Consider the following 26,609-nt stretch of genomic DNA (forward strand, 5'->3'; position numbering starts at 1 on the left):
AATTATAAATCTTACAAGGTAAGAACCATTTATCACCATCCACCAACTTTAAAATATGTGTAATTACAGAATCACAAAGTTTTGAGTTTCAACTGACGTTTGCTAGAGGCAAAGAGCCACCGAGATTGTCACACAGAAGCAACCTGGGGATGACTACCCACCATCAGAAACTGGAACCACTATGGCTTTCATCCATCAGAGAGTCCCTTAGGAGTTTCCAAAATGCACTTACAAGATTGTGACTGGCCCAAAATACCCAGTTGCCATTATGTGGGTTTTTTTCACCATGTAAGCTGAAATTGGTGTCTGAGATTGGTGCTCTTTTCCCACTGCTAAGCATTCAGACTTGTTTTCAATCTCTTTTCCATTTTGCTGACGGTGCGAGTTTTTCAGCTCCATCACCTGGGTGATGCCGAGGGATCGCTCTGTGACATCACCGCCAGCAGAAGGCACTGAGACGGACACACACATCACCCACCACAACTACACTGTCCTTTCTCCCACACCCACTCAGGCAAATCTGAGGTGCAAGGACTACCTGCCATGAATGCACAAATATTTTAAGCTTCCTAAGAGATCCCCAACAGGGCTTTCTTTTCAATCTTGGTATTCGTAGATATGCTGAAACAAAGGAAAAAAATAGTTTGCTTTTCTTCTGCCTTACAGTGGGCATTGCACTGCCCTTGTATAGCCAGAACATCGGCCAGTTGGTCCATTCTTATTCTGAAAATGTAGCAGATGCCGTGCTGAACCACAAAACTATGGGTGCCTGCTTGGAGGAGTGTACAAATTAAATCAATGTCAGGAGCAATGATTGCCGCCTTGATCGGTCAGCCAGTGAGTCGTTCTGCCACCCAGGGGAAAACGCTCGTGCCTTGCATCAGCTTTACAAATTGCCGTCGTTAAAGAGCTGTAAATTATATCCCAAGACCCAGATACTTTGTTCTACTTACTGTACCCACCAAAGCCCTTGCTAGTACTTCACTTCCCAAAGGAAATGCAGAAGTGTCCTTTTTCCCCTGTATCAGTCTGCAGTCTTTGCTGCTGTCTGGCACCCACTGCCTGCTCACAGGCTGAAATCTGTGTTAATTTACAGCATGGTATCCCCAGAAAACACAGATTCAAAGTCTGCATTTATTTATAGTATTACAACCCAAGGAAATAAAAAAGAAAAAAACACCTCCCCAAATTTTCTGTACCTGTGAAGGATTTCATTAAGCCCTCTCTTTGCCAACAGAATTCAAGTCTGAAAGTGACTGCAAGCTCAGCTAAAATCAAGACAGATTTTAGATAAGCCCCACTCATTGCAGAAATGAAATTTCTTCTGCTCTTTGCATGGTGCAACAGTTCTGAGGGCTTGGGCAGACAAAGGAGATGGTGTTGACAGGTTTGCCTTTGATAAAAGCACACCCAGCGCTGCTCCCCACCAGCGTCAGGCCTGGCAGCCCTGCTGAGAGCTACAGCTAAAGCCGCTGACGCTGTGAGTCGCTAGAAAAAGCAGCAATTTTTCTTTTCCCCTCAGAAAATTAAGAGTAGCTGGGAGAAAATATTTCTCTAAAAAGCATATGACCTTATTGAAGTATTTAGTAAGCAACAAACTGACAGATCTTGCAACAGAAATGATGCAGTGAAATAATAACAGTAACTTAAACAGGATTAAAATATAACATTTTACTAGTTATTTCAAAGAATAGAATTTTTTTTTCTTCCATCATTCTTATCTATATGTTCAGACTCCAGCTAAACTCCAAACAGCTAGTTTTTGTTAGATACCAAGTGCAAATATGTCAAAATAGAAGAGTTAGGAGAAAGAAATACCCGGTCTTTTTTTTTTCCCTTGCATGATTAGGCTACATTGCATTTCTCATGCCTAAAAACAAGCACCATCTCTCAAAATATTTGGTCAGAAACCTCAGCTTGAAAAGGAGGTATTTGACAGAAATGTCACATTTACATCGGCATAACATGCGAACAGCTTCTGGAGATAAACATTGAGAGGGATCTCGTGGAGTAGAACCTGTGCAAGGGCAAAACACACACAATCACGGTAGCAAAAGTCCATTTACTGCCAGAACAGAGCAGAACCAACAGCCATTGTCACCCAGTCTTGTGATGAAACGCCAACTATAGCAACAGGGAAAGAACGATGATGCCAATCATTTCCTTACTCATTGCACACATTTATCTGTTGACTTTTCCTATATTTCGAGAGGTATCCATGTTGTTCTCACAACTAGTTTGATCTTACACTGGAAAAAAAGTTTACGTAATACAACAGGACACTTTTCTCATGTGAATATGTATGTTCCTGTTTTCTTTCCTGTACCACACTGGACAAAAATACTTTGCTCTGTATTGCTAATGTGTTGTAGGTGTTGGAGACTATGAAGAGTGGCTTTCCTCAGCTCCTTACTCAAGGTGTAACATTACACACTCACTACTTTGAGGTACAAATAGCCATTAGAAGCCGGTGCCAAAATTTATGTAGTGTATTTTACAAGTAATGCTTACTTAAAGTTTTTGAAACAATTCTGTGCGTGTGCTCTGACACCCTTTGCCCTTCACAGATCTCTTTATGCATATTAGCCTTGTAAAACGTTCACTTTTTATCCTCTTCACCACAATCCATTTGTCTTTTCAGCAGGTTTATGTTCAACACTATTGGAGTGGAATGGCGATTGTACCATTTAACCCAACAGCTAGCTGGGCTTGAAAATGTATCCATCCCCTTCCTATTAATTACTCTTTAATGCCTATTTCTATCTCACAGAGTCGTGTATCATCCTGGTGTATTTCGGAGGAATATAGCCATAGGATGACAATTATTGATGGAGCATAAAAACCGGAGCTAAAGACCGTATAAAGAAGAAAACAGAACTGATGGGGGAAGAGATGAAAAGATGAAAAATTGACTAGAGAAGAAAATTGGAACGAGCTAATTTACAAAAGAAAATGAACAAACCACGGCCAGGTAACTCTGAATAAGATTAATTGCTACACATTTCCTTCCTCTTTGCAATTTTTATCTTATTTAATCTTCTATTCCACTTTTCTGTGTAACTCTCATAAACTCCAATTGCACTCTCACATAAGTTTGCGAGCTGGGTGTTGAGCGAGATCCTCTGTTTGCATAAATGGGTATATCGCTATCGACTTTGGTACTGTTAGTCAAATTTAAGCCAGCCGAGGATTTGCTCCATTGACTTTCATGGATTTATTTTTAATTTATTACTCTGAGTTCAGAATCAAGTGCTCAGGATATAAATGTTGAACATAAATAGACAATTTTCAAATCTAAACAGTATAGCCACAAGTACCATACAGAAAAACAAGCTAGGCATGTATAGAACTGCCTGAAAAGTTAACCAAATGTTGCTGTGCATTTATTAGTAGTTTACTGTTTATTAAACAATAAATCAAGATCCAAAAAACCTAATTAATTTAAATGAAGTCTTGTTTAGTGAAATGGGAGCCTGTCAAAATAGTTGTTGGGGAGGACAATTAAGTGGTACAAATGTGAGTGCAAATTTTGTTTTTAAACTTTAAAGCGTGTCGTTTGTAGTATACAATGTATGTGCACAATACAAATTTCATACATTTTCCTCAGTGACAATAAAAAGCGCAGTTTATTATAAACTGAAGTAAAAATTAAAAAAAAAAAAAAGGAGAAAAAAAAGAAAAAAATCACAGTTTTGTCATTGGTATGTGAAGGTTGTTCCAGGGGCCCATCCAGAGCTCCTCTTCATCTGACTGTGTGTGTTCACTGTGCGACTCCAAGGGCTCCTTGACATCCACATTATCAACAACCGATTCCTGCTCTTCTGTGCTTTTCATTTTGGAGCCTCCTGGCTTTGTTACTAGATTTTCAGCCCCTATAGTAGAGGAAGCAAATGAGACACTGCAAGGTCTTGTGTTCATTTTGTCACTAGAGGATGGTCCCTTTGACAACGTGTTCAGTGGGACATTCTCCTCGTGTGTCACTGCAAGCTTGTCCAGTTTCTTGAATTGTTTCCCCAGCCTCACTGGAGATGTGACTTTTAAATTATTACCAAGGCAAACGCGACGTGTTCTGACGACAGAGCCATTCTGTGCAATGTAGATGTTCCCGTTGATGTTGTTTTGAATATTGGGGTTATTAAGGCGATTCCTCTGGCTGGAATCGGGAGCGCTGTCTTCTCCAGTGGAGCTGGTCTCATACTCCGGGTCAACTATCAACTTGATCCTTTTCTTCCGGGCCCACTGTTTGACAATAAATAGAAAGGCTGTTAAATCTCAGCACTATTTCTTACATTTTCATGCCCTTTTTCTATCTGTTATTTATCTTGTCTCTTATCTAGACACTCATTTCTTATTGACTGTACCCTTCCTCTTAGGTTGTACAGAGATACTTAATTGTTTTGATTACCATTGCGTGCCCTTGTCATATATACCTAATGCTTGAACACACAAACTGGTTAAAAAAAGCTGGTTAAAAGCTGGTTAAAAAACAGTTAAAAGCTGGTTAAAACAAGCAAAGCTTGCTATCAGGGTTTGTGCCAGTGCCAATCTAGTGCAATCAAAGGAGGTGCTTTGCTATTAAATGGAAGATGGTGGAGAAATGAGATGTTAGAATTTCTGTGTTTTTTTAAAGAGTTAATGCAAAAAATTTCCATGTTTCTGTGACTCTGTACTAACAGCGATTACACAAACCCCACTACTTATTGTAGTTTATAATTGATCTTTTTAAAATCAATGCCTCCTTGCAATATACTGAAACAAGCTACTATCATTCTTGAATTAATAACGGAAACACTGTTATTTCACTAAGGCAGCAGCTGCCATCCCAGTTAACTCCCACTGCAATTCATACGCATGCACAAGAAAAGCCAGTTTTGAGAGAGAAAATCATGCGAGGTACAGGCAGATGGTGATTACTCTTAAGCTTTTGAGAAGTTACACTTTGTGCAAATTACTTAGATGCCTACTCTTTTGTTCCTGATAAAGACATACAATTTTCTCCACACAGACATATGCAGCTGGATGAAAAGACTGACTAGTTTAAATGGGATTTACGCTAAAACACTGTGTGCAGCTACAACTTTGTGCTACGTGGGAATTCAAAAAAGCAGGTAAGCGATCATAAATCTAGTTCACATTACAACTGGAATTAAAGACAGTAGTTGAAAAGTTAATATTGCGCTTTGCAGCTCAACACCAATTGTCCTGCCAGGTTAATGCAACAGCAGGCTTAAAAATCCAAACGTTTTTCTCTCCCTCATCTAACAGAGGCTTTCTAGCAGAGCTTTGGTGCAACTGCCAGAATTTGTACTAGCTTTAAGGCACTTGCTCACAAGATTAATCCAATACTGACTCAAAGATTTAATTTTATTTAGGCTTCTTTTGGCTTATCTGGATAAATCTAAGTGGCTGAGAAACAGCTCTGTGGCTCTTGATACAAGGTAAATAGAGCACAGATAGCTCACATGTGTACAAAGCTTGTGTGGGAGCTCCTTAAGGGGCTACATCATGTACAGGCTGCTGCACGTAAGAGAACACAACGGCCACTCGTGCTGGCAGTAACAGTCCCTCCTACACAACCATCGTCATTTTGAGCGCACCTGTGCTAATGGAAGTGCTACAAGATTTCTCTACTGAATTACATCCAATATTCCAGGTTATTGAATTTTAAAAGGCAGATACCAAAATACAGAACATAGGGGATGGTTACCTTCAGCAATACTTTGCTGTTACGTATCTCAGACTTCTAAACAGATGTTTAAAAAAAATTAAAATCATTGCTCACTTTGTACAGAAAAGAAAAATAAAGCTCACTTTGTACACCTACCTCTACATTCCTGTTTTGTACATCACTGGTACCTGAAACCTGAATCCCATGATATAACAGTTTAATCCCAGCTGTGCTAGTAATACTCTGCAGTTTTGGGAGTGTTGTTTTTCTGCTATTTCAGTTGTCCTCCCTGCAAAAGGGACTAACGTTTACAGCAGAGAACTCACCTGAAGATTAGCAAATGTTGTACACACAACGTGAAACATGTATCACATCTAAGTCTTTTCATCCTCATCATCATTCCCAGGCTTCACCAAATTCCATGTTTTGCCCCTTTGCCTTCCTACAGTGTTCCATTTTGTGACAGATATAACCTGCATGAACACAGGTTTACCAAGCTATCCTTCACACCTAACGCGAAATGTGATGTTACTGTGCCTCACAATGTGCATAAGGCAAAAAGGATGAAATCTAAGAATCCACACAATGCCTCTTTAACTACATCACTGAAACAAGCAGAGAAACACAAGTACTCCTTCCTGCCATTGCTACATAAAAACTAATCCTTCTAGATCCACCACTAAGTATACCTGAGTAGTCTCTCAGAGGAATTCGGTTAGTTTGGTTTTCTACAGTTCTATCCTTAAGACAGCACGTAGGGTTCAAATGCTGAAGCAATAAGCTTTGACATTTTCTTTTTAGCCGTCCCAAGTGTGTATTGTTTAGACTCACAGAATCATTTTGGTTGGAAGAGACCCTCAAGATCATTGAGTCCAGCCGTTAACCCAACCCTGGCACTGCCCCATGTCCCTGAGAACCTCATCTCTGTCTGTCCAACCCTCCAGAGATGGTGACTCCACCACTGCCGTGGGCAGCCTGTTCCAATGCCCCACAGCCCTTTCGGGGAAGAAATTAAGAAAGATCACACAGAAAGCACAGCAAACAAGATCACTCCTTACTGTAAAACATCCACCTACTATCGCTCCTTTTTAAAAGGATGTGGAATCACCAGGGGTCTCTGAATCCGTAACAGCAGTATCCAGGGTCCCATCTGACTGAGACTGACTGTTTTCCTCAGACATCTTTTTTCTTATTTTCCTTCTTTTCATGTTGGTGTCAGAACTTTGATTCTCAGTATCAGGGGAAGTAGCAGTTTTACCAGAAGTGCGATTGGATGTGCTTTTTGTCCCTTCAGTCCCTTTGGAAGTAACACTGATCTCACTTTCTAGGCAGGAAGATTCATTCTTACTAATAGTTTCCTCCCTCTCACTAGCATCTGTATCATCCTCTTCTGCGCTTTCATCCACGCTATCCTCACCATTCACAGCTGATTTTCCTCTCTTTTCTACAGTAGCGGCAGATTTTGCACAGGCAGATGTTTCAGAAATGGTTTTATTTGAGTTATCTGCCTTCTCGCTGGGGCTTGCACTCACTTGCTCCACATCCGCTTGTTCATCTTCTTCTGACACCTCCTCTATCGTGTCTTCTATTTCCAGGCTGGCGGAGGAGGTTTTGCTTTTATAGCTGGATCCTGAAGTTTTCCTGTAGCTCGTGTCCCTGTCACTACCTGATGCATTAGAGCTCATATTTGATTTCTGGCTGGATCGTCTTGCTCTGCCCCGAGAGCCACCTCCCCGACTTTTTATACTGGACCTTTCAGTGCTTCTTCTACTGCTGGACTCACTAGTCCCTGATTTGCTGTAAGAACTTTGCGTAGATGAGCTCTTTGACAGGCTACCATCTTCATCACTGTCAGAGTCTTCCTCATCATCATCATCCTCTTCAGATGAGTCCTCCTCTGATTCACTGCTAGTGCTGGATCCAGACTCGTCATCAGAATCCCCAAATTCGTGCCCAGTTTCTTCATCAGAGTCCACAGTACTTTCAGTGGCTTCATCTTGGTCCAGAGTTATTTTCAAGTAGTCTTTATCTTCCGACTCTGAGCCAGAGCTACTGCTCTTCACTGATGATTCATCTGAAGCGTATTTTCTTCTCTTCTTCCTCTTCTCATAATCACTATCCTCATGTTCACTCTCTGCTGTGATATTTATTGAAACTCCTGATTTTCCTTCATCGCTTTCATATTCTTCCTCTCCTTTTCCTCTTGCATGCACTGAATCTTTGCTAATAGGCTCTTGAAATTTTCTGGAGACACTAATGCGTTTTAGCACATGATTTAGTTTCCTCATCGAAGGTCTGTCATCTGTCGACTTCTGGAAGTAACTCCCCCTGATAATCATGCTTTTCTCACCATCCACTTGGCGAGCTGACATCAACTTGGCGTAACTGGAATCTTTTCTACCACCTTTCACTTTCTGCAGAATCATGGGGAATATCTTTGCTTTCTTCCATGGAGAACGAGCAGACTCGGTTCTTCTTACCGGTTTGTGAGCACTGACTGCCACACGACTTAAATGCATCACAGCTTTTAGTTTCCTTTTGCCCTGGCCAGTCCTAAGGACTCGTGCAGAGCCATGTCTTAGGTCCAGCCCACCACCTAAAGGTCTACCTTCTATTTGAGGCCCTGCTCTCTGGCTTATACCTCTGCTTGGAGGACCTCTGCCTTGACTCATCCCCTGCAAATTGTGAAAATGGAACTTGATTACAATTTGAAAAGATAGTTACTGTGACAACTCGTACCCTAAAAAAGGGAAGTGACGTTTTTTTCCAGCATCAAAACTTAACTTACCTGCTTCAGAATAGCTTCTCACCAAAGTTATGGGGAAAGTTTTATTTCTAGCATAGGCTGAGAGTGCACAAGTACCTCTCTGCCACAGGGAAGAACACTGGCTCAGAAATGTTCTCTCTTCTCATTTAATTAAAACCCATGTGATGGATTAAGAGGCTAGTATTTCTGAAAATTAGTTTAAAAAAAGAGGAACATTTATGTCAACTTTCTTCTGGCTGCTACTGACATTTTAGAATTTCTTTACGTTCAGTTGTGAACTTCATGGTAACGAGTTTAGGTGACTGCTCTTCTCAGTGGAAAATCACCAGTTACAAGCTGAATATTAGTAATAACCCGTTTGCTTAACAATATAAAATGGAGTTACCTAAGGCTATGGGGATTTTTCTTCAAACTAGAAATCTACTTTGAGGGAAAAACACGTAGATATTAAAAGAAACTCTGAAATTCCTTTTTATTCCTAGAAAAAGGGAAAGAGGTGCTGACACAAACTCTACCAGTCATCAGAAGGGCAAACACTATGATTAGCATTGGAGGAGCCGCTTGTTTGGTCTACACAGAACACAATATTCTAATCAATTACAAAATACATTTGACAAAGTTTAATTGCCCTTCACCTTGTTGCAGAGATGGAACCATTACACCAGAGACACTTACCTCTTCTGCCGTCGATCCGTGCGGACTATAGTAGTAGCCACCATCGTTCTCCACCACGACTTCCCCGTACTCATCATACATCCCCGAAGGAGACAGCAGGCGGCGGCGGCTCCCATACTGCGGCAGCTCATACCTGCCAAAAACACCATCGTCTCTTCAGAACGTGCACCCATGTGTTTGCGTGTCTCTGCACACAGCAACAAATGCACACGCTCGCATCCCACAAGGACAAGGATTTCTTTGCTCTCTGTTCTCTCTACCTTTAAAAAGATGGTGATTCTTTTTTTCCTTAGCATAACACAATCTGAAAGCTCTTCCTATTGCAATTGGCCACAAGCCCCTTACAACTGCGAGCTCTCTGGGGTCAGTTAAGAATCCATCAAGTGCAATGACCTTCTTTCCAGGTAGCTGATTTATTTGGGGGATCTTTTTTTATAATTAGGGAATGAAAGTGCAGGTTCACTGGGATCAGTTCTGGAGAATCCCCGTGAGCTTGTGAGAACAGCAACAGTCTCTGCGGTGCTTGCAGTCAGATGGGCATTATCAGAACATGCAGGAGGAGGTTTTTCTAGGTAAATGCAAAAGGCCAGATGCTGGTAGGAACTGGGAGCAGAAAGTATCAATCACAGAACTCAGGCTGGTGAGCCACAAAAGAGGAGGAGATGATGGAAATTAATCTCTCCGACAGCAGAAATATGCAAACAAAAAAGTGCCTATAAAGCTGGTATGATAAATGGAGTATACACTCTGCAGCGTAATAATTAGATTCCTAAAGAAGCAGGGAGTTATACAATGCCTCCTTAACTGCTGAAAAGGGTTTTGTTGTCAGCGCACGCCTTTGTGGATACAAAGATTAAAGTAATCCTGAGCTGAAGGTAAGTCTTCAGATTAGACGTTGTAATGATAAACATCACCAACCTGGAAAAGCAGCATTTTCAGAAATATATAGGGAAAATGAAAATATACCCATGCTCATAGCTGTAGTAATCTTGCCCATAGTACTCCTGGCCTGGATCAATTCCAGACTCCATGCTTAACTCCTGCCAAAAGAGAAACACTGATTGAATGCAAAGAGTTATACACAGTAAAGACTGATGAAAAAGACACAAAGAACAGTATCTTAAAGTGCAAACATCCAACATAAAAAAGGATAATAATTTGAGGAGCATTGGCAACTGTCAAAAACCATAATGAGAGGCCAACAGGAGCTTTAAATGACATTTTCCCAGTGTACTCCCTGGGAGGGACTGTTTCAAGTCAGCTAAATGAAGATGCTGTCCTGGTGTGGGACACTGTCTCACCCTGTACAAAAACCTCCTTCAGAACACACAGCAGTGTCTAACGCTTTCACTGCTTGGCAGGCCAACCGCTTAGTTCATCTCTAGGTACAATAATCGATTTGCAGTTGATTGACATCTGAAAAAATAGACTGCAGTTGGTCAGTGAGGAAATGATTTGGTCTGTGAATCTGGACATGAAACTAGGAAAGCTTTCAGTCTGTGTGATGAAGTCTATGGAAGCAACTAAACAAATGCTCAAGGGGAAAATACCAAGACATAGTAAATTTAAGGTATTTAATTAAAACAACATAAATAGGATAATGATGTCAGGACTTTCCTTTTCATCCAAAAGAGTCAGAGGGGGAAATGCTACCTAAGACAGACAGGCTTTTATTAGGAAATTATGTATTTTAAAAGTTATAGAATAATTAAGAAGCAAAAAATGGTGGTACCTCTGGTCTGAGAAGAGAAGGTCTCAGCAACTGCTGTTGCTATGAAAGAAAATTAGAAAGGGGTTAATTAGGCAGCAACAACTAAAAAGCACATGCCATTTGAACTAAAACTGGAAAGAAACCCTAAAAAAGCACAGCTCCTTCTGAGCCTTTTGTACGGCAGCCACCCAGGTACATCCTTACTCCGTGAGAAGCAAAACACTGCTAAGCACCTCATGTGCTAAAATCACTTTATAGTCTACTTTTTCTTTTGCCTAATATAAAATCAAATGCCCAGTTTATGTGGTTATTCTCTAAATTATTAAACTCAAGAACTTCTGCCAGAGCCCAAGAGAACTATGGTGTGGTGTATGTTGGAGGCAGTGGGGAGAGAACAGCAGACAAAAAATTATCCCCAACGGGCAGAATACAGATTTATGGGAATCTGCAGTAAAGTTTGTGATTTGCGTATTAGAAACCTGAAGTGATTGGATTTCTTACTGAAGCTTTTACTGCAACACCATCACTCTAATTCTCTATTTACTTCTGTGGCTTTTAACTGAGGACCTCTCAACCACAAATATACTTTAATTTACAACACCACTAAGACAGTGACGGATTATCTTGCTTATTTTCTCTACAGCTTATGTGTGATTTCTTTCTATACAGGGCCTGCGGTGAGACAAGGATGCTGACACAAGGGAAGAGACCCCGGGAGGCTGCACCAAGAGGACTGACACGACGATACGGCTCCTCTCAGGTGTGCACAATTAAACACAGCTCATTTTTAGCAGTCATGTTGTTAATGACTCTACATCTCCAGTTTTCTGCAAAGGACAGACTCATACACCTCACTTGCTGTTTTGTAAATTAGGATCAGGTTTTCTCAGGAAAATCAGTTACCATTGTCCCCACACTGCTCCCAGAACCTGGTGGCAATATGTCAGCCAAGTTTCTTGGCCAAAACCAAAACATGAGAGATGGGGAAGTTCTGTATCTGAATGAAGAGACAAAAATAAGCTCTGCAAAAGGAGGAAAAATCACAGCCCAACAGCGGAAAGCTTGCATTTGTAAAACACTCCTGAATAAGGATTGGTAGGCTCCAGATTAGTAAAACTGACCTCAGCAGTAAAAAGTGGCCTTTATGATAGAAATGTATTTTGGAGAACTTTCCAGTTATTAAATGATTCCATTCAGATTTCTGAAGGAAATTCTCCATGTTACTCATTGCTGGAGAAAAAGCTGCAGCCAGGACAGGCTACACCGAGCTGCAGAGGTGGTGGAGGTTCTGGTTGTGCCACGATGCTTCCCAGCCCCCAGGAAATCTTTTTGAACCACTTTTATCTTTCTGGCCTCTAAAACACGCAGCAGCAATGAGCTTAACAGTATAGCCTGTATGGGAAAAGTATGTTGATGAGATTAATATTTTAAATGTAATTGGGGAACAGCCTTACCTCTTGCTGTGCGTATCCTCGCCTAGAAGTCGGAAAAAGAAAAGAAAGTATTAGTATACTTCTGCAAGACTACATAAAGATGCATATTGCCATTCTTTCTGGAGAGAGGTGAAAAGATAACGTAATTAGAATTATCACTAGCAAGAAAAGAAATACATATCTACAATACAAAATATGTTTTTCTTTCAGTTTGCTCTGGACATACAAATCATTGCATGAGCAAGGCTAGTGAATCTTTGGGATCTTTTCCTGCTTTCGATTGCAAATGAATGAGAGGAAATCCCCAAAAGCCAGAGAGCCAGGGCACTCGGTGAGGGGAAGGGGGCGGATGCTGAGTCTGGCTCTCCCTGCGCTCCCTTAAGAGCTCCAGCCCCGGCACCTCCTCTGTTCTCTCGGAGACCGTCTGCAAAGAGTCTCCGTTATTTCACGCAGCTGCTTAAGCAGTGAAACGGTTTCTCTTTTCCTTCTAGACTTTCTGTATCCACTTGGGACTTGCTAGAAATCAGCCTGAAGCTTCTATTACTAATTTCTTGTAACAGCGTTGTTATTAACATTACACATTCTCTAACATTTGCTCGGCAGGGGGGAGTTAAATTCTTTTTGCTATCTATCATTATTTTGCCTCCGGCTTTGTGCTTTTGATCTTACTGGAAATTCTTTGTTGTTTTAATTCATTTTCTTGGAGCCATTCATACGCATGACAAACGCACTTAGGTCTATCAAGTTCTCTATTTTCACATTTTGTGCCAGAAAATTAAAATGCTTTACACAAAACGAGGGAAGAGCAATTTAGGTCTTAGCATTATTATAAAGGATAAGCCTTGATTATTTTTTTGTTTTGTTTTAGAAGCCAAGGGTAAATGCTCAAAATTATGTTGAGCTTAACCTAGTACAGATGGCAGTCTATGGAAATTCTTCAATTACACTTGAGTAAATAATAAAGAACAGAAATCCTTTTCATACTTTAATATCACCATCTATAAAAGTTTTCTATTAATATTCAGAACATGAAATTGATCAACATTAAACTAATGCTGATACCTGTAAAATATAAAACTAAGGAACAACTGAAATAAGATTTATCATCAAAAGATGATGTGTGACTTTTTGATGCCTGCTTGAGGAACACTGTGCTTAGCTTCCATTTGCCTTTAACTATCGTTAGATACAGAAGGTCTTGTGTTGCACAGAGCCTAAATAAGCCTATTACGCTTAATTGCTCTCGACTAGTCACTATATGGCAGATTAAAAGTATAATATAAGTAATTCTAATTAAATTTGGAATTCAACTTTCTTAAAAATAGCACCACGCTGTGTTTTCAGAGATGTTTACACTTCTCTTAAAGTTTTGTGTAGCCATGACTGTAAGGCAAAAAAAGCCCCCAAAAGACAAAAAAATACACGTTCACTCAATACGGCACAAGGATCTATTCTGACAAAAAGTACACACTGCTGGTATGTAATGTGAAAGATCAAACAAGAATGAATTTACATGTACAAAATGTGCCAACCTTGCACAGGTCTGTGTTGCTAACAGAGGTTATAGGAACTGTGATTTACGTAAAGCATCAATTTTCCCAATTACTGGCACCCCAGCAGGCATTTCCCGTTGCATACTTTGTATCTGTTTTCATATTAAAAGCGTCATAAACCCCAAATACTACAGATGCTACTTATCAAATTGCCCTGACTCTTAAAATTGATGTTTCCTGCAGTTCAGACAGCCTGAAGAGGGGTCAATAAGCTTATATATGCTCAACTTTTTACCAACAACTATAGGCGTTATAATACTTTGTAGTGCTGCAGAACTGAAGTAGCATCCAGACATCTCAATGGGATAGAACTATTGCTACACTTTCTTTCCCAGTCTAATAGGATGATTTTTTAACAAAGGCTATTAAAAAACCACCAGGAGAACAAAGGTTGCATTAATTCCAGACACAATGAAACCAGGCTTTGTAAATTTTCCAACTCAAGATTCCAGAATGAGAAAGCAGCTGTTCCTCATTAGTGAAGAGCTGATTACCATGATTGCCCCAGACTCTTCTGAGACTCATGACACCAAATATTCAAAAGGAAGCTCCTGTATGATGTCCATTCTTTCTGCTTAAGGAATGCCACAAACAACGGTAGCCGGATAGAACCTCAGGAGTTTATGCTGTGGTTTACTAAACACCTGCAACTAGACACTGCAAAATTAGGTCATATTTGTCTAGTATTTCACTGGTGAATGTCATGAGCTTCACAAAAGCATCTTCACAAAAGCTCTAAAGTGGGATTTAGGTACTTAAATCACTTAAATTCAATTATCTGTCTTAAGGGTTGATCCACTTAAGAGTGAAAAGCAGAATAATTTGTGCCGCTCATCTCTGTACACTGTCCCCTGTCCCCATGCCAGAAGTGTGGCAGACACACAGAAGTGAGTTCATGGCTAAGTCATCTTCTGCTTCTGGCTCTTAAATCTTAAGTTTCCCTTCCTAATAGCTGCTGAACTTTGACAATTTGCTGCTGGTGCTGCCATAGTGCCACTGTTGGAGAATTTCACCTCATTGGCAGGTATTCTGCATCTCGTAAGTTAAATAGGTTCTGTTACAGGAAAAAAGTGCTGTGATCAATAATCATTCCCCTCACACATGTAGCTACTGTACACGTCACGGAACTACAATCTAGCCCAACAAGAGTTTTAAGCAAAGAAAAATTCTAATGTATCAGTGAAACATGTGATGGAGATCATGGAGTTTGTCGCTGGGACAAAGAAAGAGAAGCTACCTTCAGCAGTTTCCGACTGAAGCATCCATACATGTCCTAACTGCAGATTGGAAAAAAAAAAAACAAAAAGGAGAAAAGAGAAAAAGCCAAGCACCATGGAAATGCTGAGCATTTCTACACAGTCTGATACACAGTTAATTACCTTTTTGCTCAGAATTACAACATTTGCTACTGAACTGGGGTTTTAGTTTTTCTTCATTATGTCATACCTGCCTTTCACAATAAGCTGCCAAAAATTGTCATTTTAAACATGAATATTTTTCATTTTTGCAAAAGACTAAAAGGAAATTTGTACATTGAACCAAACTAGCGTTCATTTAAGGGCCAAAACTGCTTTTACTTACCGTTTTCCAAAGTACAAGCTTATTTACTATCATGGACATATTTAATGTAAAGGTCTAATTTAGATGACTGTGAGCAAAAACGCCAGTAAGTAAATCCATATTACATGGATTTTTACAAGTGCTTGAAAAACCTTCACTTGGTGACACTAATCAGAATGACTTTATTACCATTTAAGATAAGCGAGATGTTTCAGCTGTAAAGCTAATGGCAAACTAGCATGAAAATTAAAGAGAGAGACACCAACAACATGCACATGCAAAGTAAAAAAAACAAATAAATGCTTTGTACATGAAAGAAATTTACAAAATAAAAACTTTCAACATGCAGTTAATGATATTAAAAAATGCAATGGAAGGCAGAACGTAGGTAACGGGGGGAAGAGCAGCAGGTTTACTGACAGATCCAGGGAAAACCCTTCTGACGTAGAGCTGCGAAGGCGAGCTGCAAGCACGCTGCCAGCAGAGTGGAGCGCGGTGTCACCTCCCGCTGGACGCGCCGACGCGCTGCTGCAAGAACCGCGGCTCGTTCTGAGCCTGCTCGCTGCCAGGAGCTGCTTTCTTTGACATCACATATTTGATGGTAAGATTCCTCCCAGGTGGTACGTTTTATGGGCAAAGCAAGAGATTCCAATTACAGCTGCAGAAAAATCACTGCGTACTGATATTACCTACAGCAAAGGCTGCGGAATGCACAGCGGTATCAAGCTCTGCTGTCTATGCCTGATCCTTGGGTAAAAATGGACAGTTTTCCCCAAGAATTTTTTTGTAAACAGACTAAGAACCAGCATCACAGAACAAAAAGATGTAGCTCTGAGAGAACAACTTGTAGAAATATTATACATTACAAATTGGCGAGTGAACAGGAAAGACAGTGTCTCTCAATTTGGGGATTTGGACTGAGGAAGTAGTGATACACAGCAGAGAAAGGGAAAAAGTCTGAATTTCTGGAGAGTCTGAGGCAGATACCACGTGCTGCATTAGAGTCATCTCACTCGAAACGTTACATGCAGAAAACATCCAACCAAAAATGTCACAGTGCTGTCGACTGAGATGGAAAGCGTTTCTCAAGCTCCTCCACGACGCAGCTCAAGTTGCCATTCTGCTGGTTGTGCTCAGCCGCAGCTTCTGGAGCCGGTGGCTCTGGTGTGGCAACCGCCTTGAGCTTCGAAACGTGCTTGGGCAGAACGTGGTTTTTGTCTATTTGGCTGTACATGTTGGCCACAGACTTTTCAATGGCTGCTAAATTCTGAATGTTTTTAAGAATCCCTTTGAGCTCCCTGCGGGGAGGAGGCTCTGGCACAGGGGCTGGTGGTGGGACAGCTGGCTGTTTGGCAGGGGATTTGGAATGCTTGGCAGGGGAGAGGTGCTGGGGGCTAAGAGGAGATGAAGAAGAAGAAAGAGGAGCTACGGGCAGAGGCGGAGGATGCGGTGGCAACAGAGGAGGGGATGGAGGTGGGGGGGGTGGTGGAGGTGGCAACAGCGGAGGTGGGGGTGGGGGAATTTTAGGTGGATCTGGAATGCTTCCTCTAACTTCTTTGGGCTGAGGAGCCAGAAGACTTTGGCAAACTGATTTCTTTATCCTAAAAGATGGAGGAGTTGGTTTGTGAGTTGGTGGAGGAGAAGGTTCTTCAGGATAGTCATGGTGAGTGATGATGACAGAGGGGAGTGTGGAGGCCTCTGGTTCAACGACTTCAGCACAAGGTGTTGGAGAGGACAGAGAAGAAGAGCGAAGGTGAGGAGAAGAGCGAAGGTGAGGAGAAGCAACCACACTTTGAGGAGACGACTCTAGCACGTTCTCTCCTTCTTGGAAACGGATGCTGGGTGTTGGCGATCGGAGGGATCTCACATCAGGGGACTTCACCTGCTTCATCTCCTGCAAAGCCTGCTGCTCAAACTGTCTTGCCTTCTCTTTCACAGTTAACTTGGGGCCACTTATTTTTTGAAATAGCGGACTGCTAATATCAGCACCATCTTGATTTTCAGTTCCTTCGTTCCCTGCTTTGAGTCTCTCCTGCTGCCACTGAACGGGGTCCATGACCACTGGCCTGCTCAGAGAGCCAGGCGCGTGTCTCCTATTAAGGTGAGTTGGCACCGTCCACGCGCGGTGACCGCCCCCCAAAGAGGTGTCTCCCAAGACAAGGCTCGAAGGAGAAAGAGTATCTAGCACATCGCTTCTTTTCCGTAGAAACTCGGCAGCTGCAGGACTTTGAGCGACACCTTCCACGTACAACGGGTTTTGAGTAGTTAATGGGTTCTCATCAGATAAAAAAGTAATGTTACTTGAAGATTTGGGGAGATTATTGTTCAGTGATCCATTGATATTAGATTGCTTGTGAGCCGCAATAGCACGGGAAGCAAAGGTGCTTATAGCTCTCTGACGGTCTCCTTCTTCTAAGACTGACTTTTTTCCCCTGCTTTGTTGGAAATGGTAGAGAAGAAAAAGACTTGAAAGAAAAGAAGATAATCACATGTGAGGAAACATGCATGGACACAGATACTTATGAAAAGAGAAAAAAAGAACTTATGGTATGGATCAGAGCAAATAAATTGCTTCTAGCAAACTACTACTATCCAACAGAAAGACCACGTTTACCAGACTACTGGGCAAGACATTTACTTCTGCATCTTCTTTAAGGGAAGAGGACTTGAGGACGAAGAAAAATTAAAACAAATATTTCAGCTACTCAGCAGTTCAAAAATATCATAACCTCTTCTTAAAAAAAAACCTCTAGATTTCAAAAATATCAGTCAATACTGTACCCTATCTGCCAGGGACACAAAACATCACTACCTGGTTATGTGATACTGTTTCTCTACGAGATAATCTAGACTCATACTATGTATACTCTATGTAGGTATAATTGTGTCTCCATCATTCAAAAGGCAGTGGCAGTGTGGCACGCAGCCCTCACAGAGTATTCACTTTTAGATATATATATATATATAGGCCAACGGGAGCTGAAGCCAGTCAGCTGAGATGCATCTTGTACTCAGACCATCCTTCTGAGACTGATTTATAAAGAACTGCCAAGCAGGGCATTGGGTCTTGCATTTCGGATGCACATACGGATGCAGAAATATCATTGTGTCTGGATTTCACCTCTGCACCACGTTAACCCAAGTTGGTTAATGCAGTTGGACTACATTGAATTTCTACCCCCAGAGGAGGAGGTCTCACCATTTTCTGGAATTCATCTGGCACCTCCAAGTGCCTCATTAACCTACACTCCTCAAATATTTGTAATACCACAAACTTCTGAATAGATTTTAAGATAAATAGTATTTCAAAATCCATATCCACAAGCTGCCAGCTAGAAATGCGTGTCCTTAGAACCCTATTTTAAATAAGGCTTACCTGAGGCTGAAAAGACTTATTTCTCCTCAATCTGTGACAAATTTAAGATACTGGCCAACATCAGATAGAACTAAAATCAAAGCTCTTGTCTTTTCGAAGAGAAGGTTACCCTCATTAACAACGAGACTGAAACAAAATGTGTTTCCATCGCTGCCATTTACAAATTCATTGCAACTAAACAGACATCTGTCTAGCATGGGGATGCAAAACCAAAACCCCTAAACAGAACAAAAAAACAGCCTGAAAAAGCTCTCTGAAATATTAAATAGATCTATTAGAGAGGCTATAGTGAGGATATGATGGCATAAAGGGACATTATGGTAGAAATGGGGTATTAAGACTGAATTGCACTTCTGTACAATTCACGTAAAGCTTCACTACCTCTGGAACTCCACATTTTCAATGCCCCACTTAAAACCTTCCTATTTTCCACAGTTAAACAACTGCAGCTGAAGTACAGCATGAGTAGCAATGACTTCTACACACACACAAGAATAAAAAATACCATATAAAACATTTTTAGTGACTTAAAGCTGTCCAATATTTTCATTCAAACCTTCCAAGTTAAAAATTCTAAGTGTCATCTCTAACAAAATTTGAGCTGTATTCTTCACAATTTATATTTAAAAAAGCATTAGTCTTTATTAACAAAAGGAGTAGGGGGAAAATTGCATTTTCACAGGATTACATGAATGCTGGAAGATGAACGTTTAGATCTCTTGCTCAGATTGCTCCCTCTCTTTTGGTGTTGTATTTTCATATCTCAGAGGATACTACCTACTCTAAATTAATGGAAATTTAGCCTCGAGTGGTTAAATATTCCATAGCAAAACTAGAAGAGAATTTTAAAGAACTAGATACTGGATAGGAGTCAATTAAGAGAGATTAAATCTCCTCTAAGTTATTTAATATGTAAAAGTCCCCAAAGGCCTGTATTTAGTCATGACACACATTTGCTTCCTAACTGTTGCCTGTTGTTTTGACGGGGAGCTCAGCCACACAGAGAAACTCCAGTGTCCTCATGGCCACCGGGACCCGAGAGGGGCGACAAGAACAATCCCAGCACAGGGATCGCTCCCCCAGCTGCAAATAACACCCAGCGAAGGCACCGAGGCTCACAGCACTGAATAAACTCCCCCTAAGCACAGTTCTCCAAAAACCAGTCCACCTAAGGCGGACACAATGGAACTGCCTGAAAAATAACTGACTTCACACCAATAATAAACTATTTCTTTACTTTGAGGTGGGTTGAGCACCCTCGATATGTTTAGAAGCAAGAGAAATAAATGATTCTGAACTTGAAGGAAATCCTCCAGTAGGAGGCTCATGCAAGATGACATAACCTTTCTGCTACTGGAACTGATTATTTCCAAAGCTCCACGGTTCCTTCCACGCTTCACATGACGCCTCTCAAGGCTGAGGTTATCCTGCAATCTGGTTATGTACAGGTATTTTAATCACCGTGAAACATCAGCTCACCAGTCTGAAGCACATTTCTGTAAATTGAAAGAAAAATACCTGCCTTGCAAGGAACAGTATGTAGCAGACAAGAAGCATTTTCCTTGCATCCAGTTGTGAGATCTGAAATCCATGAACTGAAAGGAAACCTCTGTGCACACAGTGGTGTTTTGGTTTAGGTTTGATTTTGTTTTTTTAAGGTAGTAGGATGATTTGGCTTTAGAAATAATACCATTCAAGTTCAGCAATCATACTTCATCTCTCCGAGAAAAGGATAAAGAAGCACAGAAGTATCGAAACTTCACAGTAAATGTCTTCCCTGTGCTTAATCAATGGACAAATAAAATATGAGTTTCAGATTGCAAGGTTTAATGGGAATTACTGAAAGGAAAATTAACTACTGTTTCTACAAGCTACAAATATTAAGACAATGAAATGAGCTTACTTACTGATGCCTATGTATCCAAAGACAGAGAGAAATGAAAATTATGAGACAAGGCAGATTTAAAACTAAAGAGCTTAGTTCCATTTCATTTGCTATAAACACCAAATTAAGAAAATGAGACACAAGGCAGGACCGCAAATGAAAGATGACTGTCTTAGGATAACTAAAGACAGGAAATATTGTACTAAAATTCATGAAAAATGTTAATCCTAAAGTATAATATCCTAAGTGCCTTGAAATCAAATTTTTACAGGAAAAAATAGATATTTTGTAATTGTTTTTATCAAAGCATGTTGTTTTCTTTAAAATCCTACAGATATTAATTTATTTTGTAAGGACTTCTACTGGTTTATATTTAGTCAGTTCCTAGTGTGATGGATGTGTGCTTATTTTAGCTGTAAGCAAAACATCTGAGAGCAAATATTCCAAATACGGCATCTTTTTTAGTGCAATGAAAACTACGTTAGTCAAAATGAACATAAATCTAAGCCTCTAGAGTCAATGTTGCAAATCTGTAATTTTGCACCTATATGTTGCAGCACTAAACCGAAACAAAAACGTGCAGGTAAAAACCCAGCACAACGCAGCTTGTTCTGGGTTTAGCATCGGTAAAATCACAACTTTCTGAGCAAAACAAATAATGCTTGAGAATAGAGCAGAAGTTGGGCAAGCCTCAGCATCACCAGCAGCTCTCTCTACCTGCCTCCAAACACATTATTCACCTTACGCTCTTCAGCGTTACTTTGTTTTTAAATATAAACAGTGATGAGTAAGTGTGGTGAGCTTATCAACACCCCCCCCGGTATGATATAAATATTAATTGGCTGTTCTCTGCTTTAATATTCTCATACTGAGATCTAAATTGTTGTCGGAGCCCATAAACTTCAGATTTACAGCGGCATGTAAATGTTGGCATCTTTGCAATATTATTATTTTATAAGCATATAATAAGTAAAAGATACATTCGCTGAACTGCCAGTGGTTTCTCTGTTTTGATAGCTCCTTCATCTTTGATTTCAATATCTAGTTTGAAATTTAGAACAAACCCCCCACTTTACCCAGCAAATTATTTATTACAGCAAATGATGACTTTGGAGCAGCAAATTCATTGGGTGTGTTCAGTGCTCAGCTTTCCAAACCGTGGCACGTGGGCCTGGATTTGCAAAGGTGCTGAAGAAGCCGGGTCCTGGCTCCTCGGTAACAACGGCCCATTTGGGAAAACCCATTTGGTAATACCCTGCTTTTTACCAACTTAGAAGCCGTTCAAGATTCTCCCATGAAAAGAAATCTCCACTAAGACGTTACATTGCTTTTCTCTCCTTACAGAGTTGTCCTATTTATTTTCTGGATGTCTCAGCAGCCAGGGAAAACCCCTTCATGAAGAAAAGCCTTTCTGGACATGAACTGCGTGAACCGATATCCCTGGGAAGTGAATCCCGGCTTCGGACATGAACGATTCCATTGATGTATCACCGGAGTACTTACATGGTGCTGTCGCCAAGCTCCTCGTAGAGGTTATTGGCTGCAGTGCCGGCTGGTTTCCCTGCTGGTAAAGCCATCTGGATTCTTGCAGTCTTTGCGCATTCCGCCTGTCGTCTTTGGTGAGCGGCGTAGGGAAGGAGAAATAGTCATTAGAAACACTCTGTACCCTAATAGCCAAGTTGTACAGTTTTCTATATTTTTACCCTGCAGTTTTCAAAACATCCCTGCATTTTGTCTTCTTCAAAGAAAAGTAATAATCTGATAAATCTTTTTCTGGCTTTTTCAGCTCAGTTATTTGTTGTCTCCCTGTGGAATCCCAGGGCTCCCCCTGGACAGAAACCTCCTGATGCAGCAGGTGTTTCCCAGGAAATAAGGTACGTGCTGATTTGGCCCTGCTCTCCTGAGGAGCTTTGGCTGCCCAGAGCTCAGAGCGGAGACAGTGAGCTCACGGGCTTTATTCAAGTGCCAAGAAACTCAGAACACAAAATCTAAACACAAAAGAAGTCTCTGGCAAAGTTTAACTTATCACTTACAACTCCTTTCTCATTAGAGTTGGCTGGTAAATTTCTGTCTCAATGAACAGTTTTCCTAAGGGGAAAATTCACTCTGAGACAAATTTCTGTTTCCTGTCTAGAAAGCCAAGCCTGTGGTCCCTGTAACACGACTGATCCCCATTGCTTTGGTTTTGAGGATGAGCGATACCTGATCAGTCTGTCACTCCAGCCTGACAGCCACTTGCTTGAGGAAAACCACACACATGGAAATACTGACTTTTTATCTCTGCAGGAAACAGGCAATGTCCTGAACTGGGGTGCCTTTAGTGTGTGCTAACATGCAGTAATAAAATACATAGCGTAGCCATGTAAGTAACTTTTAACCTCGCCATACGTGCTGTTCAGGAACGAGCTGGAGCACAGGGAGTAACTCCTACTGAATGCCAAGTGCCCCTTCTTAAAAATAAAAGGCTGGTAGGCTGTCAGTATTCCTATACAAGCTGTTAGAAACAAAGCTGAAAATAAGTACTTACTCTTTGAATCTGTTTTGTTATGCAAAAAAGATAAAGAAATAAAAATGAAGGTTAAATGAATTCCGTTTGCAACAATTGTTCTAAACAGTGAGCCTAATAGGAGTAATAAACTAGATGCTACTTAATTATTCCACACATAAAATTACAGAATTAATGACATGTTTAAAGAATCCTAATTTCCAGAGCTGAACAGTGTTTAACTGTTATTTGTGATATTCTTGAAACAATTTTGTAGTCAGCATAAACATGGATTACAGCAGGGAAAACTGCTTTGGGATTCCCAAAAACAACTCCCTGCCACTCACCCAGAAAAGTGAGACGTGAAAACACGAAGAGACCTGGTGAGATGGCTTTAACAGGTGGGCTACTTGGGATGCGTTTTTAGAACTGTTGTCTCATTTTAACACGTTTCAAGAATGCTACAGAAAATATCTTCAACAGGGAGCGAGTATTATTTTGGTTGCTATTTAGAAGATACCAGTCTTCTGTGATTAGTGCGTAATACATTATTTATAGTTACCTTATGGGGTTGTACGGGATAGTGTATTTCAAAGACACTGTTTAATAGAAGAGAATAATCATAGTTTCTGGCTTGTTTACAAGTCAGAAATGTAGGCACTGAGCTGCACTTCGAAAGTGATATTTTATAAATTAAAAGAGTTTTCAGTAACTATTATTTTGCAAGAATCAGTAAGCTGCTCACTGCTCTGGAAAGCACACAAAAAGTTTTAAAACTGAGAAAATCTTGACATTTCTATGATATGTGCTGTATGCCAGTTATATTTATCCTGGGATAATCTCAGAGGCTGCAGCACCTGCTCTGACAGAATGTTATCAGGAAAAACACCAAAACTCCTTTTGAAAATGAGAAAAAAGGTGCTGTAACGCAAAAACAAACCATAAGGCTCAGGATAGCTTTTGGTTTTGATATTAACACTAAAATGCCCTTTATTTTCTTTGGCACTCTTCAGTGATACATTTTTCATGTAAGTATAGTTTATTCACACTGGTTTGCTATAAATCCAACTCCAAGTCATAATTCTAGACAACCAAAATGTGATTTTGTGATTAAATGAATTTAGGCAGACTCCTGAAAGATCTTAAAAGAGATTGATAATCTTTTGATAATCTAACAGATGTCAAGGAAAAGCAGTACGACTAAATTTCTTAAAGAATCAGGCAGTTCAGATAACAACAACAAACTAATTGGAGGTTGAAGTGGTTCAGCAGTGTTTCACTACTAGCGGGTTTTATAGACAATTGCTAATTTGTTGCATGTGAGGTAAGAAATATTTCATAAGGAATTTAAGAATATATATACAGCCTTTAAGTGCAAATGCATTGATTGTAAATATGAGTGTACCTGAAAAGGCTTAGTTGAGAGGAACTTGTTAGTGATGTTGATCCTTTCATTAGTCTATTAGCCCAATTACTTAAACCTCTTGTGTCTGTGAGAGGAGTGGAAATATCAAGAAGGTTCTCTCTGGTGTATGCTGCTTTAGATAGTGCTAAAATGGCACAAAATCAATTATTTGTGAAACATTTGCAACCAAGAAGCATACAGCTAGGAAAAAAAATAACTGAATATTTCAAGATTCAAATAAAAAAAGTTAAGTCCTCTTATTTTGCCTGAGCTAGACACTTGGATTTTTGATTTATTTATTGAAACAGCACCTTTCTTCTCTTTTATTTTTTTTTCTTTTTTTGGCATGGCTCTGGATCTCCACTTGCATTTCAGACATCTGGCTTTTCATCTTGTGTTTTGGCACATACTCTCAAACAATTACTGCACCACAACTTTAGCTACAGCAAGATGCAGTTTCTGTGCATTTTCTCTTCTCAAGCAGAGCCCACATCAACCACTGACTGACTCTTTGCACTGAGACGAAAATAATTTCCTTGCAATCAAGCATAACTTTCAAAGCAGTTCTGCTAAGAAATGCAGCATCCCTACTACAACGTTGCTACCACACAAGGAGGAGGAGTACTTACTGCCTGTAGCTGACCATAACAATCAAAATAGCCGGCATGCAGCAAAGGATGATGATGACGGCCAGGGCAAGTAACGCGCCTTCCGTGTAGCCCACGGCCTGTGCCTGCTTCTTCACGTTGGCCACCACGTCGGGGGTGCGGATCTCCAGGATGCGCCCCCCCTGCCCCAGGTAGGGCTGGAACTCCTTGTTGATATCCAGCAGTTTGCCATCCAGGAACCTGCAACGTCACGAAAGGAAACAATTACAGCTGAGTTCATTAACCGTGGTTGAGTTACTGCGGAGTTGGGTTAAAAACTATGTAATTCCCCGTAATCCCTGTATCAGTGATAACTCCGATGAACTTAATACCAGAACACAGTTTAAAGACTTAAGAGGGAAGGTGAACTGAAGCTTATCCTATTTCTAAGAGCAAAAAGTTCTCCGTGCCATTGAGAGCAGCATGGCAAATGGCTTGCTTTGTGCTTTTTCCTTCAGTGGGCTGTTGCAGAGGATCAACTAACCCTCCTGCACACATCCCTAAAGACCACCTTGGCCTAAAGTTCAACTTTATGCTACCCTAAAAGCGGTAATTTTTAGGGGACTTTCTTCAGCTTCTCAGGGAAATTCTTCAGCTGGAGGGATAGCCTACACTTTGTTCCCTTTTAACTTCCCTTTCAATATTAAAAAGAAAAGGGATTTGGAAAACTATGCTCTTATTAATGCCCACCCACCCCAGCTGCATCAATTGTGAGCCTCATTCTCACATCTGCTCGGTCTAGTTAGTCTCCATGTCTCTCTTTTCTTAGATTGCAGTGCTGGTACTACAGAGCAAATGATTTGAGTAAGACTTTTCCTGTGTCCTCTCAATGTTTGTCACGGTGCTGAGGGAGTTTATTGACTGCCTTTAGACTATGTGACAGCATCCTCTCCATCATGGCAATTCTGGGGTGGCATCTGTAGCAACACTCCTGAGAGACTGGGAGAATTGTAACAAGGAAAACAATAACATTTTAGAAAATGCTACATCATCTGTACTCCTTTCCTTAAAGTCAAATTGAAGGTCACACAAGATGACAGATGGAATTGCTGTAAACTACCTCTTTTTTCTTTTTGTTTTGAGAAGATGCAGGCCATTTCTTACGGAGTTTTCCACCTCTTCTATGAGGAAAAGCACTAAATGCTGATAATAAACTGTAGTTCAGACTTCAGGGATTCTCCACACACCATCAGATACCAGAACAATCTTGACTAGTAGTAACTGTAGTCTAACTAGCAGGAACTACAGTCTGTCTATCTACACAGCTTTCAGAAAAGCCCTGGTTTCAAGTAGGCCTACAGGGCACCCTGTTAAGCCAGAGATGGGTCCTAGGCTTAACCCAGGCTAAGCAGGACCAGGTCCTGCTGTCACTGCTCGCAACCTGGAATAACACACATCACCTGCCAGAGGAACTTGGAACAACAGTCACCAAGCAAAGGACAGA

General features: G+C 40.7%; 1 protein-coding gene across 1 annotated transcript in view; it reads right to left on the minus strand.

Annotated features, from left to right (window-relative positions):
* Positions 1–1,527: 1,527 nt before the first annotated feature.
* The window catches only part of PCDH15 (protocadherin related 15), a gene marked incomplete at its 5' end in the record, with an annotated part of 282,792 nt that continues 257,710 nt past the window's right edge, over positions 1,528–26,609 (minus strand). Inside the window, 8 exons of the mRNA XM_082054177.1 lie at positions 1,528–4,239; positions 6,877–8,343; positions 9,111–9,243; positions 10,077–10,150; positions 10,843–10,881; positions 12,276–12,297; positions 22,132–22,242; positions 25,148–25,366. Coding sequence (XP_081910303.1) covers positions 3,685–4,239; positions 6,877–8,343; positions 9,111–9,243; positions 10,077–10,150; positions 10,843–10,881; positions 12,276–12,297; positions 22,132–22,242; positions 25,148–25,366 — 2,620 coding nt within the window. The 3' untranslated portion in view covers positions 1,528–3,684. The remainder of the gene's footprint in view (positions 4,240–6,876; positions 8,344–9,110; positions 9,244–10,076; positions 10,151–10,842; positions 10,882–12,275; positions 12,298–22,131; positions 22,243–25,147; positions 25,367–26,609) is intronic.

This window comes from Streptopelia decaocto (genome assembly GCF_964273445.1).
Source record: "Streptopelia decaocto genome assembly, chromosome: 5".
Classification (NCBI taxonomy): Eukaryota; Metazoa; Chordata; class Aves; order Columbiformes; family Columbidae; genus Streptopelia; species Streptopelia decaocto.